This window comes from Haliaeetus albicilla, chromosome 20, assembly GCF_947461875.1.
Source record: "Haliaeetus albicilla chromosome 20, bHalAlb1.1, whole genome shotgun sequence".
Lineage (NCBI taxonomy): Eukaryota > Metazoa > Chordata > Aves > Accipitriformes > Accipitridae > Haliaeetus > Haliaeetus albicilla.
In genome coordinates this window covers 5,121,299-5,133,775 of record NC_091502.1, presented here as the reverse complement: position 1 = coordinate 5,133,775, position 12,477 = coordinate 5,121,299, and the positions used below count along the sequence as shown (strand labels likewise).

At 37.8% G+C, this 12,477-nt stretch overlaps 1 protein-coding gene across 8 annotated transcripts in view; it reads left to right on the top strand.

Annotated features, from left to right (window-relative positions):
• PAN3 (poly(A) specific ribonuclease subunit PAN3) overlaps nucleotides 1-12,477 on the top strand; it is an 82,958-nt gene that overhangs the window by 67,511 nt on the left and 2,970 nt on the right. For all 8 annotated transcript variants that reach the window (XM_069808083.1, XM_069808080.1, XM_069808078.1 and 5 more), the window contains 4 exons: nucleotides 4,445-4,584; nucleotides 5,413-5,542; nucleotides 8,492-8,556; nucleotides 9,274-9,412. In XM_069808083.1, the coding sequence (XP_069664184.1) occupies nucleotides 4,445-4,584; nucleotides 5,413-5,542; nucleotides 8,492-8,556; nucleotides 9,274-9,412 (474 nt within the window). The remainder of the gene's footprint in view (nucleotides 1-4,444; nucleotides 4,585-5,412; nucleotides 5,543-8,491; nucleotides 8,557-9,273; nucleotides 9,413-12,477) is intronic.

Genomic DNA, 12,477 nt, shown 5'->3' with positions numbered 1-12,477 from the left:
TTCTGGACTGAGTTCATTCCTTGAAATTCAGGAGTGATTTATCATCCTCTACCTTTGTTTGCCCTAGCCAGATAAAATTACAAAATAACAGCTGCTGCTTGTCCTTTTTCCTCTCGATCCATGACCCAGTTCCTGAATTCCTCTGGGACTCCTGTGACTGTTAAAAATGTAGGTTATCTCTTGGTTAGCTGCCCAGCTAATATGCATTTCCTTGTTACTGTCTTCAGTGGAGGAAGGTGTTTTTGTTAGTGTTTGTCACTTTCTGGCTATTTCCCGTTATTAATATAGATAGGAAAGAGTTTGGCCAGAACAGTGAGGGTCTATGTAAAAGGAATGCAATTGTTCTTTACAGTTTGTGTTAAACACGTTAATTTATATGATCATTTAAGAGTTAAATAAAGGCAACAATAAGGGAAGCTAAAAAGAAGTAAATGAAATATGAATGGCCACTTGCATTAAAAATAAGGTGTTAAACCTATATAAATTCCAGTACCTCCTTCCCACCCCCCAATCCTTAAGTCCTGTGTCAGCCAATTACGAGATACAGATGGGAAAACTGTAAATGGTGATGTAGGAAACAGTAAAAAGGTTTAATAAATATTTCTGTATTTGGAATAAAATGAAAGTGAGTCCTCTCCATACAAAATGAAGACAAAACATAAGGTTTATTGATTTAACAAGGGCTATAAGGTTACATTTGCTCAAAGTAAATATTTTTAATTTAGCAAACCAAAATAACTTTCACATGCACCTCCCCAAATTTAAAGAAACTAGCTGAAGAGGCATCTGAAGTATTAATGTTGACTTTTGAAAAAAGAAATAATAAAAAAAATCTAGGAACTTGGAGGCACTTCTAAGGGCAATTCCAGAACTTAAAAGGGTAAGTGAATCCACAGAATTGTAGAGTGGATGAGCTGATATTGATCCAAGCAAAGCAGCTGAACAGGATAAACAAAAGAGTAATGTCAGTTTCAAAGAGTTTATGGAAAATGGATCTTGTCAAAAATAAGTTTTATTTGACTAGCTTACATGTCTGGCCGATAAAGCCAGGTGTATAAAATGCTGAGGTATCTCCAGGGCATTTGGCGTAGTAGCACATACCTTTTTAATATTAAAAAAAAAAAATTATGCAGAAGGGAAAGGGTACCTGTTCAATTAACTTTTAAATTGCTCACTGACATAGTTGAAATTCATTTGATAACAGGGAGACATTAATGAAGAGGGCTGTTTCTGTGTTTATCTCCTAGGGGCTGGTTTTTAGTCTAATGCTATTTAATATTTCTATCAATGAACTAGATGGTGATAAAATCTTTGCTAGCAAAGCTTTCAGAAGATAAAAAGATAGGTTGGTACAGGTTACAGTTATGAATGGAGTTCCTAATTAAATGGTCAGTAGTTGCATGCAAGGTACGTTTTTGAACAAAAGGCAGCCTCTACTTAAAAGGTATAAAGTTTTTCCTTGAAAGTATGACTTAATAGTCACTGTCGATAGCTCCCATAGGAGAAGTCTTCTGGCAGGTCTGTGGCAAAAGGAACTGGTGTGATCCATAGATACATGCAAAGCATGATACGGAGTATAAACAGGGAAATGATGATACCTAATGTTGATCTGTACCTTGCGCTAGTCGAGGCTCCTCCAGGAATACAGCATTTATTTCTGGTGTCCCTGCTCGAAGGAGGTCTAGTAGTTCTGGTGTGCCTCCTTTAACCTTTTTCTGTCTAGAAGCAGGGAGAGCTGAATCTGTTGATGTTTTCAGACGGGAGGTTAGGGCTTAACAGGCATATGTGGATTGCTTCCTTATAGAAAGGATTGGGAAGAAAAACTCAAAGTTCTGGGAAGTCGTGTACCCTGTCTGCATGGATAGAGTTGGTCAGTGGATGGTAGTTTTGTCCCTTCCAAAATAGGAATCTGACTTCCATAAATCCTGATCTTTATGGGTCCCTTCCAACTCAAGATACTCTGTGATTCCCCTATCAGACAGGAAAATTACTGCCTGTCTTTGTGCACTTGTAAAACTTTAAACATTGGGCATTGTAATAACATTTTTTTCAGGGTTTCATCTGTCAGTGAATAGTGAGGCACTTCCAGAGAGCAATTCAGCTCACTCAAAATCTGAATTGTCTTGCAGAATTACGGATATCTTAAATTGATCAGACTCTTAACTGAATCGCTTGAAGTTTAAGTTCCTAAAATTAGTGGGATGAATCCAAGCCACTTTTGCAACTAAAACAAGTTAAGCATTGACTAATTTGAAATGTGTGTGTTGGAGGCTGCATTGGTGTGTTGTATTGTCTCTGCCAGTTTTTCTATTAGATGTAATTTTCAAAACAAACAAAAATTAAGGTTGCGAGTCAAACGCTCAAGAAACCAGAAGCCTGAATTTAGAATTTCCTGGCTAAGGAAGACTCTTTCTCAACCATTTTTAAAATCAAATGCAATCTGTATTATGAAAACACCTATGTAAAGGAAGACTGCTTTTTCACAGGGTCTTGCCTGAAGTTGTTTATTTTTGGTGTCTCAGGGTTGTGTGATAGTAGAGACTTTATACAGGATACATCTTTATGAATTACTAAAAGTTGGAAGGTGTTAAGTGTAAAATAGGGGACTGCAGAAAGAAGAAAGATTGTGGTTAGTACAAATACTTACGTATTTCTTCTAAGTCTATTAGAGAAAAAAATAATAAAAAAATTGCCATTGTGCCAGGTGACACAAGTCACTGCATAGATACTGCATCAGAAAGATTCCTCTGTTCAGTACTATAGTAGTGTCCTCTGCTGCTCAAATGGACTACTTGGTAGTGGAAGCAGGTGGGTTCCCACCAAAATGGGGTTTGTTGCTCTGTTTCACTTCTCTTTACCAAAATACAAAGGAACGCTGATACTCAGGAATTCCAGGTGCCTTAGGAAATCGACTCTAGCAAATGGTAGTCCCATCTCCTTCTCCACCACTTTGTCCTTCTTATTTCTGTCCCATTTTCCACGTCCTGTTTCTGTCTTCATTAGCACAAGAGTACCATGCTTTTTAACTTCTGCCATTTTGCGTATCCATGTTTAAATTGTGCCGCTTAATCATACGTGATATGGAAACCCCGGGGACACTGAGAGACCTGGAAAGGTTTTCTTTACTCTGTCCCTCACCACCTGGGAGATGGGGCTGCGGGGAAAGCTCTGCTCCGCTGGAGGCAGCAGACGTGGTTACCCCTCTGGGTGGAAGAGCTGTGGGGGACTGTGGCACGTTCACCGTCACAGCACTTTTCTAAAGCTGCCAAATTCTAAACAGAACTTTTAACGTTGCGGTGCTGTCAAATTTTTGGCCTTTCTTACAGAAATGACAGAAGGTGTATTCCTTGTATGACTGCGTTCTGTGCTAACTAGCATAGCCTTGCTCTAGACTATGGAGCTGACATTCTTGATAATTAGTAGCTTTGCTTTTTTACTTTTGCAAAAATATCTTACTGTCTCAGAAGAAAACTCGAAAATACTAAATTTGTATCTCTAGCTGACTCTTAAATTCAATCTGAAGCAAGCATCCAGCATGAAAAGCTGCAGTTGTTTCAAGTTTGGCCAAGTTGTGTGCAGCTGAAAGCCTTTTTACGGAAAGAATCGGGGCAGCTTTTGCTATGGATGTCACTGTCTGCTGCTAAATTAGGCTCTTGTTTTTAGGAGTGGGCTTTAAAATCTGGTGTAGCTTTTCAAAATAATTTCTGTCTATTAAAATTGGCAGAATTTTCTTTTGTGGCAAAGCAGCATTCCTCTTTTAAGAGCAGTTCTACTTGTGTTTAGTAACACTAAGGATGTCTTCATAAAAAGTGATGCTGCTCAGTTTGCCAGCCATACAGGCCTGTTCCTGTCTAGTTATTTCAGGCACTTCATATCTTTTCACACTGGCTATCAGAGATGAAAATCTTTGAGGTCTTTGTTAAAACAGAAACATCATTTGCTAGAATCTGGTGTGGATGGCCAGTGTGAGGAGATATGAGTCCAGCAAATGCTGTTTCTGTTTTAACAAATAATCCTTGATGGGTATTTCTGCATCTTGTATTGAGAAGACGTGCTCTATTTGCCACCAGCTCCTTGCCTTGTCAGAAGTGAGCAGGTGGGTGGTTAGGAGAACCTCCTTGCAGAGCTTCTGCTCACTACACAAGAGTTCTCTCTGGTACTATCCTTAAGCTAAAAATAGGTAAATTTTAAGCATTCGAAGATAAACATAGTGCTTAGAAATTGCTAGGTTTCAGGACAGAAAATCAGGACAGATTTTCCTCTGTACATTTTAACTACTGTAACTTGGACAGTCCTATTGAACTGTGATTTGGATAGTGCTTATTTTAGTTGCTCAAATTCTTCTAAGGTTAGTGAAGAACTGCTTCTTTTTAAACACCATCTAGTACCGTAGGTAATGTTTATCTATACTAAGAATCTTATCTGTGTGTGTTTTCCCTATTAGCAAGCAGATCTGATCTCCCTGGGGAAAGTTGTGTTGGCTTTGGCTTGCAATTCTTTATCAGGAATTCAGAGAGAGAATTTGCAGAAAGCAATGGAACTGGTGACAATCAACTATTCCTCTGATTTGAAGAATCTGATTTTGTAAGTTTGCTTAATAAATCTTTCAAAGGAAATTACTACTTTTTTAAAACATGCAAATGAAAATGTCAAATGGTATTTTTAGATGCAAGTAAGATTATGGATATAACTACTGTCATTGAGTTGTCTGCACAGTCAATGCATTGTCAAACATTATAATTTAAAATTTGTTTGTATAATGTGTATTTTCGTGGTATATCTAATGAAATCAGATATTTCTTTACTAAGTGCTGTGAAAGCTCATAATAAGAATTAGGAGCTTAAACAAGACAAGCATTTTAAGTTGTCTTCAATACTGGGCTTCATTGCCTATTATCTACCATAGCAATATGCTAGCCTTATCTTACAGTTTCAGAAGGTATTGAGAAATAGGCACATTGCCTTTTTGACCGAAGGGTTAAGTGCTAGTTTTTCTCGGCTGCACATTATTTTGTGGTGTTCTTTAGTATAGTCAGCCTTTCTCCTCTTGCAGCCTAAGAGGTAAAAGTAGAAATCTCTGCCCCCTCCCTCATTTGAAAAACAATTGCATTACAGTCTGAATCTTCACGTCTTCTCTCTTTTAGAGTATGTTCTCGCTGTTTGAGTGGGGTGAACTACACAGTTCCATAAAAGTACACTCCTATCTTGTATAAATAACTGGCTGGATGTATACATGCAAGTTAACACACATGTTTTCTTTGTTAATGTCTTTTTTAAGAAATGCTGCAATTGTCAAATTTGTATATTAAATAGACATAAGGGTCAAATAGTTATAAAATTGTAACAGGATGATCTCTCTGGCATTTGCAGCATGTTTAAGTAATCTTTTTGGGGGTGGGGATATTTTGGCAGGTATTTGCTGACCGACCAAAACAGGCTTCGCAGTGTAAACGATATCATGCCTATGATTGGTGCACGATTCTATACTCAGTTGGATGCTGCTCAAATGCGAAATGATGTTATAGAGGAAGATCTTGCAAAGGTAAATAATTTAGTAATTCCTATAGGACGACCTATAGTCAGTATTCCTACAGCTGTACCTTAACAGGGAATGTTTTCTACTGCTTTTTTTTCCTTTTGTTTGTTTAGCAACCTAAGTAATCTGCCTGCAGACTTGTCTGAGCTCAAGGTATTGAAAGTCCAAAATCTCCAAGAGCCGCTAGTTTTAGGATGTCCTTAGCTGGGCTTTAACTGAAGTAACATCTTCATGTCCAACCAGCTGTCTTGGGGAAAAGGTGTTTTTTATAGAATGGTTAAAAAGTGGTGTTCTGAGTAAATAAGGCCATGTATATCAGCACACACTAGATCATGTAGTTCGTGCTATAGATTATACAGCAACAAATGTTGCCTTTAAATTCTTGGACAGATTTGGATTCCAGTGTCCCTTTACTTATCTCATATGTTTTCCTTTCTAAATGAATGCTAGATCATGGAGGTAAAGGCTGCCATCCTCAGTTTCCCTGAAGTGGGCACCTCTTGCTTGTGGGGGTCTGGTTAGTCTATCGAGTTCAGTCAAGCTATCAAGTGCTGGCTACAAAGGAAATACATACTTTGTCCCATGTTAGTGTGTATTTGTTCAACAGGAAAGAGTGAGTGTCTGCCCATCAGAAGCCACTGATCACAGGATGTTCTGACAAGACTGAGATACGTTACAGAAGGCTTTCATGATGCTGGAGATAGTTGTGGGATAGGGTATTAAGTTTTGAAGGATTTAATCAAGTCCCATGACTCCTTTCCCTTATATGCCCTTATTGAGATATTTTTTTATTTTAAGAGGCAGTAGACCAATGGTTGGGATTCTGATGGACTGGTTCTCTTAATTTCTCCACCATTGGCTTGTTGGATAACAGTTTTCCCCTCCTTAGTGAAAGATAGTGAAATCTATCAGACGCAAAGAGCTGTAGAAGAGCAAGGCAGTATCTGCTTTGGATGCAGAGCTCTGGATGACGGGTGCCCACTCTATCAGAGTCAACCACTACTCCTGCTCTGAGGATGTTTAAGATCATTTCTTGTTAAGGTGGCCCAATGTGCCTGCGCAAATTTGGGCAGGTGGACCTTTTCCCATAACAAAGATGGAGATTGTCCTGTAGTCAGCATTAAGCAGTCCATGTTTTCAGTCAGGTTGGTTGTATCAGTTGCTTATCACTGGCAGGTGAGCAAAACCACTACAGATCCAAGATGTTGCATAGCCCGCAATTTGGAATAGCTGTTTACCTGGCAGTGATAAACAGCAGTTGCTAATTAGCTGTTATAGTATAACCTGTTTGTTCTACCTCATCCTCAGTAACAACTGAGCTACGGTATCCCTTAAGTCTAGCCTTGTACCCTCTCTTCATTATTGCCCCAAAGCAGATGCTTAGGCGGGGAGAGTATTAGAACAAGACTATCACGTATGACATTTTTCCTCGTATTCTCCAAGCACACGGTCATCTGTAGCCTAGGGGCTTCTGATGGTGGAAGTGGTTTGTTTGTAGTTAATAACTTTGTTTTCTTGAAGCCATGAATATTTTGTTACTCCTGTAATGCTCACATTTCACATAGCAGTGACCCCAATACGTGATCCCTTTCCTTCCTCACTTTAATATTCCCATCGTCTATATGCCACAGCATCCAAAGCCTCGTTTTTTTAACTCCTCTAATCCACTCTGTAGAAGAGCTCCCTGCCTTACAGGCTACCAAGCCTGCAGAGAGGCCACCTGGAGACTTAGTGCCAGTGTTGCTCATCTGTGTCACCGTTGACTGGGAGTCTGCAAGGCAGTGGCATTTGCACAGGTGTGGGTTTGGCTTTTGTGTATTTGGCCACACACCAAAAAATTATTTGGAGGTTGCATAGACCTCTGCTAGCTGGACAAGGTAAGTCTTCCCTGTCAGACTCTGAAGTGTAGCTACTGTTGTGGTACAAGGTGTTCTGCTGTGTGTTTTTAGACTGGTAATAGAAGTCTTGCAACCCATAGGTTGTCTGAGGTCAAGCTATTATCACCTTGACCTACTTTATGTACTCAGCTGTGCACAGTAATCTACTCCAGACTGAATTCATTTGAAATCAATATGATCATGCATGGAATGAGGTGCAGCTTAGCATGAATAATGTTGGAGAGCTGGGCCATTGGAGAATATGAATAATATCAGGAGAGAATCTTTTTCCTGCCAGCCTTGAGCAGCTTTTACTTAAAAGATTAATCCACAGTGTAATGTAAGCTAGGCTGTAACTTTTTACTGTATCCTAAGTGATGTAGAAAAATGTATGAAATCAATTTTTCAGTTGCATGTATTCTAATCATCTATAATTCTAATGTTCTGTCTTTTGTGCGAGCTCGTTCTCATTGCTTTATCTCTGTCATTGATGGACTCAGAATTTATACTGGTTTAAGACTTAAATTCTAGCTTTTTGGGAAAAACTTGTTTCAAAATTATATTTGGAATAAATTGTAATTTGAATGTTAGTCTGATTTTGTTGTTACTAAATATTTGCTAATAATGGCCTACAAAGCATTTCTGAAAAACAAATCTGGTAGATTATGTTCTTTCTCATCTTTACCTGAAATAAGGTATTATACTATATACTTCTACAGGTCTTGATAAGTGTGTGTGTATATATATTAACATATTCTTCTTGTTTAACTTACTGTATTTTAGCATACCTGTAAATATAGGCTGGCAAGAGACTAAACTTATGCTTCCACAAAGAAGTAGATTGCCTGATCCAGTGCTCCACATTATAATTTGAATATGAAGTGCTAAAATGTGCTTTGGGTTACCGATACACAGTATAATGCATTCGATCTCTTTCTGAAAAAATTATACACTCTTCTTTGAATAAATAAATCATTGTAATGAATAGTGCTTCTTTGGCATTACTACTGTATATCTTTTGCAAATAAGTGTCTTAATTTTATGTTTCAGAAATTTAATAACTTTTCTTGTTTTCTAGGAGGTGCAAAATGGAAGGTTGTTTAGGCTTCTAGCAAAACTGGGAACAATCAATGAGAGGCCAGAGTAAGAAATGCTTGTTTTCATGGTGTAGAGTATATAAAACCCAGTTTGCAATACAAGGTTTCTTCCCTCATAAATTTAAGCTAAACATTTTCCCCATATTTGCCCCTGAATAAATGAGTATTTAAGAAGCCTTGAGAAAAATAAGATAAGCAACTTTGACCAAAATTTTAAATAAAAGAGACGTCTACAAATAGATATGCCAAAGTTGCTTCATTTTTTCTAGTATGGTTTCTCTTAGCAGTATCTTGTGAGTGACAGTAGTTTTTGAGGAAATCCGTAGCTTGCTTTAACTGTAGCAAATGATGTAGATACTGGTTTTAAGGTAGTTAATTTTTAGCTTTTTTTGATTGGCTGCTACATAAAAATGAAGCATTCATGGTTTGTTTTCCATCCTATTCAACAGACTTGAGTTCTGTTTGTAATGCTGGTTTCTAACATTTACATGTTAAACCTGTTGAAGATAAATCTTGCTTTCTTCCATTAATTTTCTGTCGCCCTTGGTAGGCATTAGCTTCGGGCACCTCAGCAGCTGAGAAACTTTGAATATGTTATCTTCTGTTTGTGGCAGGAAGGAGACTGTAATTTAATTGCAAATTGTAACAGGTAGCTTAGCAGACCAGTAAGATTACCCAGTTTAGTTTGAAGAGTCATGTATATCTATGGGTTTTGATTTTTTTAACTTTCTGAGGTTTAATATGAGCCTTTGTTTTACACCAGGTTTCAGAAGGACCCAACGTGGTCTGAAACTGGAGACAGGTATTTACTAAAGCTCTTTCGAGATCACCTTTTCCATCAGGTGACAGAAGCGGGTACTCCTTGGATTGACCTCAGTCACATTATCTCATGTCTTAACAAGGTACACTGTACTTGGGTTAGCTTTTAAAAATTTGTTTGGGTTAACTTTCTTTAAAATAATATTCCACTTCAAAGCAAGTTGGCATTGGTGGGTTAATTCTGTTGGTTTAACTGATGGTTATATTCCCCCTGTTTTGGATGAAAACAATGTATTCACTAAGCTAATATTCAAACATTTATGGATATTTTAAATAAACTTAGTACATTAATATTAAAACTTGGAATTCGGTAATATAGCATGAGATACAGTATTAACTTTTCATCCTAGAATGCACTGAATACTGTGGATAAGCAATGCTGGTCCCTTTATGCTACTCTGGTCTTTCAACACAGCATAAAGGATCCATAAAACCCCTTTAACTGGGGGAGGTTTCTGCTGATATAGTTATCACAGAGGATGGTCGTAAGGCAAAAGGATCCATTCCTAAACTGTGCTGACCAGAGTAGGAGACAGGAGGGAAACTGCGATAGAAATTTGTGCAAAATCCTTACCATCTAGGACAGTGCTGGAAAATTTCTGTGACTTCAAAAGTTAAGTCTGCTTCTGATAGTAGCCTCTCCAGCCCTTTGTTTTCCAAGGTTGATTTAACAAAGCTATTTGCAGTTTTCCAAGAGCTGCACCACTAGCAAAATTTTAGCTGAGCACTCTCATGATTAATAGCAGGAGATGTGTGAGAGACCACAGGATCTTCAGTAGTTGTAGAACCTGTCTTGCTCCATAAATTAAAAAAGTACGTGCGTGAGCTGATTTTTTTTTTATTGGCAGATCAGCTTTCAACTTATTTTACATTGTTTTGCCAAACTTCAGTAACTCATAGGAGACTAAGATGCTACTTCTTCCTTTTTCTTTTTTTTTCTTTTTTTTTTTTTTCCTGTAGCTGCTGGGTCATTCCACTCACTCTGTAGAGAATGGTGGTGATGCAGACACTGACAATATACAGTTTCAGTGGCTAGTATTTTATTTTCTAGGATTAGGATAGCCAACTTTCTGTTCCGGAAGAAATTGAATTTATACAGGTCCTTTGGCATGTAACAACTGACTTAACTACAGTTAAATCTTTTTCTAAATTGTCAAGGCTTTTAATCTCCTATTAGACCACTGCTGTGCATTTCTTTAACCTCCTTTTTATCTTTCTGGTTGGTGTCTGTAATCACTTTAAAAAGGACATTAAAGGGATTGAGGCTAAATCAAAAAGAAAGCATGTTGATATTCAAATAGGCAGTGAAATGCCATCATGATTTGAAAGCAGTGACCCGTACAGTACTGTAGCAAGAGGGGACAGTCCTGAATTCGTAGGTCAGGTAAGAGATGGTGTCAAAGAATGCCTTGTTCTATAAATGTTCATGGCTTACCTTTTTAAACAGAGGCTCTTCTCTTCTGTGGTTGGGGGCTCAGCACACAAAAAATGTAAGGCTTACAGAGCTCTACTTTGGAAATACACTCTGAAAATCACTGCTGAAACTGTAGCGTGTACTACTAGAAGCGGTTATTTGGGCTTTCCTGGTACACTCCAAAAGCATTCCTTTTGAATGAAAATTACTCGATTGGACAATGTGACGTTTTGGGGATCTTTTCAGCTGAGAATACTGATTTATGCCTCCACCGGAGGAGAGAAACAAAGCCATAAATATTAATGTTTCTAGTTAGCTGTGTGGCTTCCTTAATACAGATCTTCCATATCCTACATTCATTAAGGTAATTCACTGATTTCCTGTATGATGCTAATGGGAACAGTAGACAATATTTCACAAACACCTTAACTGTGATAATAGTTTATAATGGATGTTGGAAGAGACTGGTGGTTTTATCCTACTCTACAATAATTAAAAGCTAATTGGCTTGCTTTTGTCCTTCTGAAACTATTCACAAAGCAGAAACTTTAAATTAGGGAGGTTCTGTCTTTTAAGGTTATACTCAGAACATCATTTTGGAAGACAAATGCAAGAAATTGCTAACTTGCTGTGTTGCTCCAGACAGCAGCTAGTGGAATATCTCAGTGACAAATTTAACAGTTCTTCTGCTATTCAGTACAACATTATAATACATTTATTTAATCCTGCTGGGGTTGTATTTCCAAAGATTGTCTCGGTAGTGTCATACCCACTTGTCTCTGCCCCACCTTCTGTATTGGAATAAGAAAGTTTGTAGTGGAAGTACCTAAATAATACCTAAATACTTATCGACTAAAACAGAGCTACAAAACTTTTGCATTATAAGACAGTCTGACAATTCTTCATTGATGAACATTTCTTGCAAAGTGAGGAGAACATAAGACACAGTGTTGGAAGGGACTTCAGCTTGTAAAGTAGGATATTCCTCTGTTCCAATTTAGGATTTAGTGGTACATCTCTGAAGTACATAGCGTAACATATGATTTTTTTAATATTGAATTAGAGAAGTCAGAACAAAACATGAAAGCGAATGTGGAACAGACTTTAATCTTTAACCCCAAATTATCTATTTATTTATGGATTATAACAAGGTAATATCTTTTTTTTCTTTCTTTTTTTTTTCTTTTTTCTTTTTTTTTTTTTTTTAGCATAAGGGATGAAATGTACCATACAGCTTAGGAACTAGTTTGTTTCCAGTACTGCCAAAAATGTGAGGTTTGGGGTTCTACCGGTTTTCAGACTACCTGGGGCTGATCCATCCATTATTTCATTTTAGAGTGGGCAAGAAGTAATTTACCTACCCTACGTGGAGGCTTGTGGATCTTATGTGCAAATGTCATGTCAAACGTGGTTTTGTTCATCAGGAGCTCTGTGGAAATTTTGCTAGGCTTTCTGCACAGGGGAAGGTAGTATTGCAGGATTATTAGCTTTGTGGAAAGGGAAGAAAACAATGGTAACCTAGTCCAAAGGTCTGGAAAGTCCGTCAGGTTAAGACCAAAATGTCTCGATTTTTTGGCAAGTCCAGTGTTGTGGTGCGATTCAGATCCTTCCTTTCTGTGGTGTTAGCAGATTTGAACTGCACCACAACAACGCACTTGCCAAGAAATTGATTGCTTTTGTTATTGGGGAAATGTTTTGCCATTTCTTTCACACTTCTTTTATTTTATCTTTTGC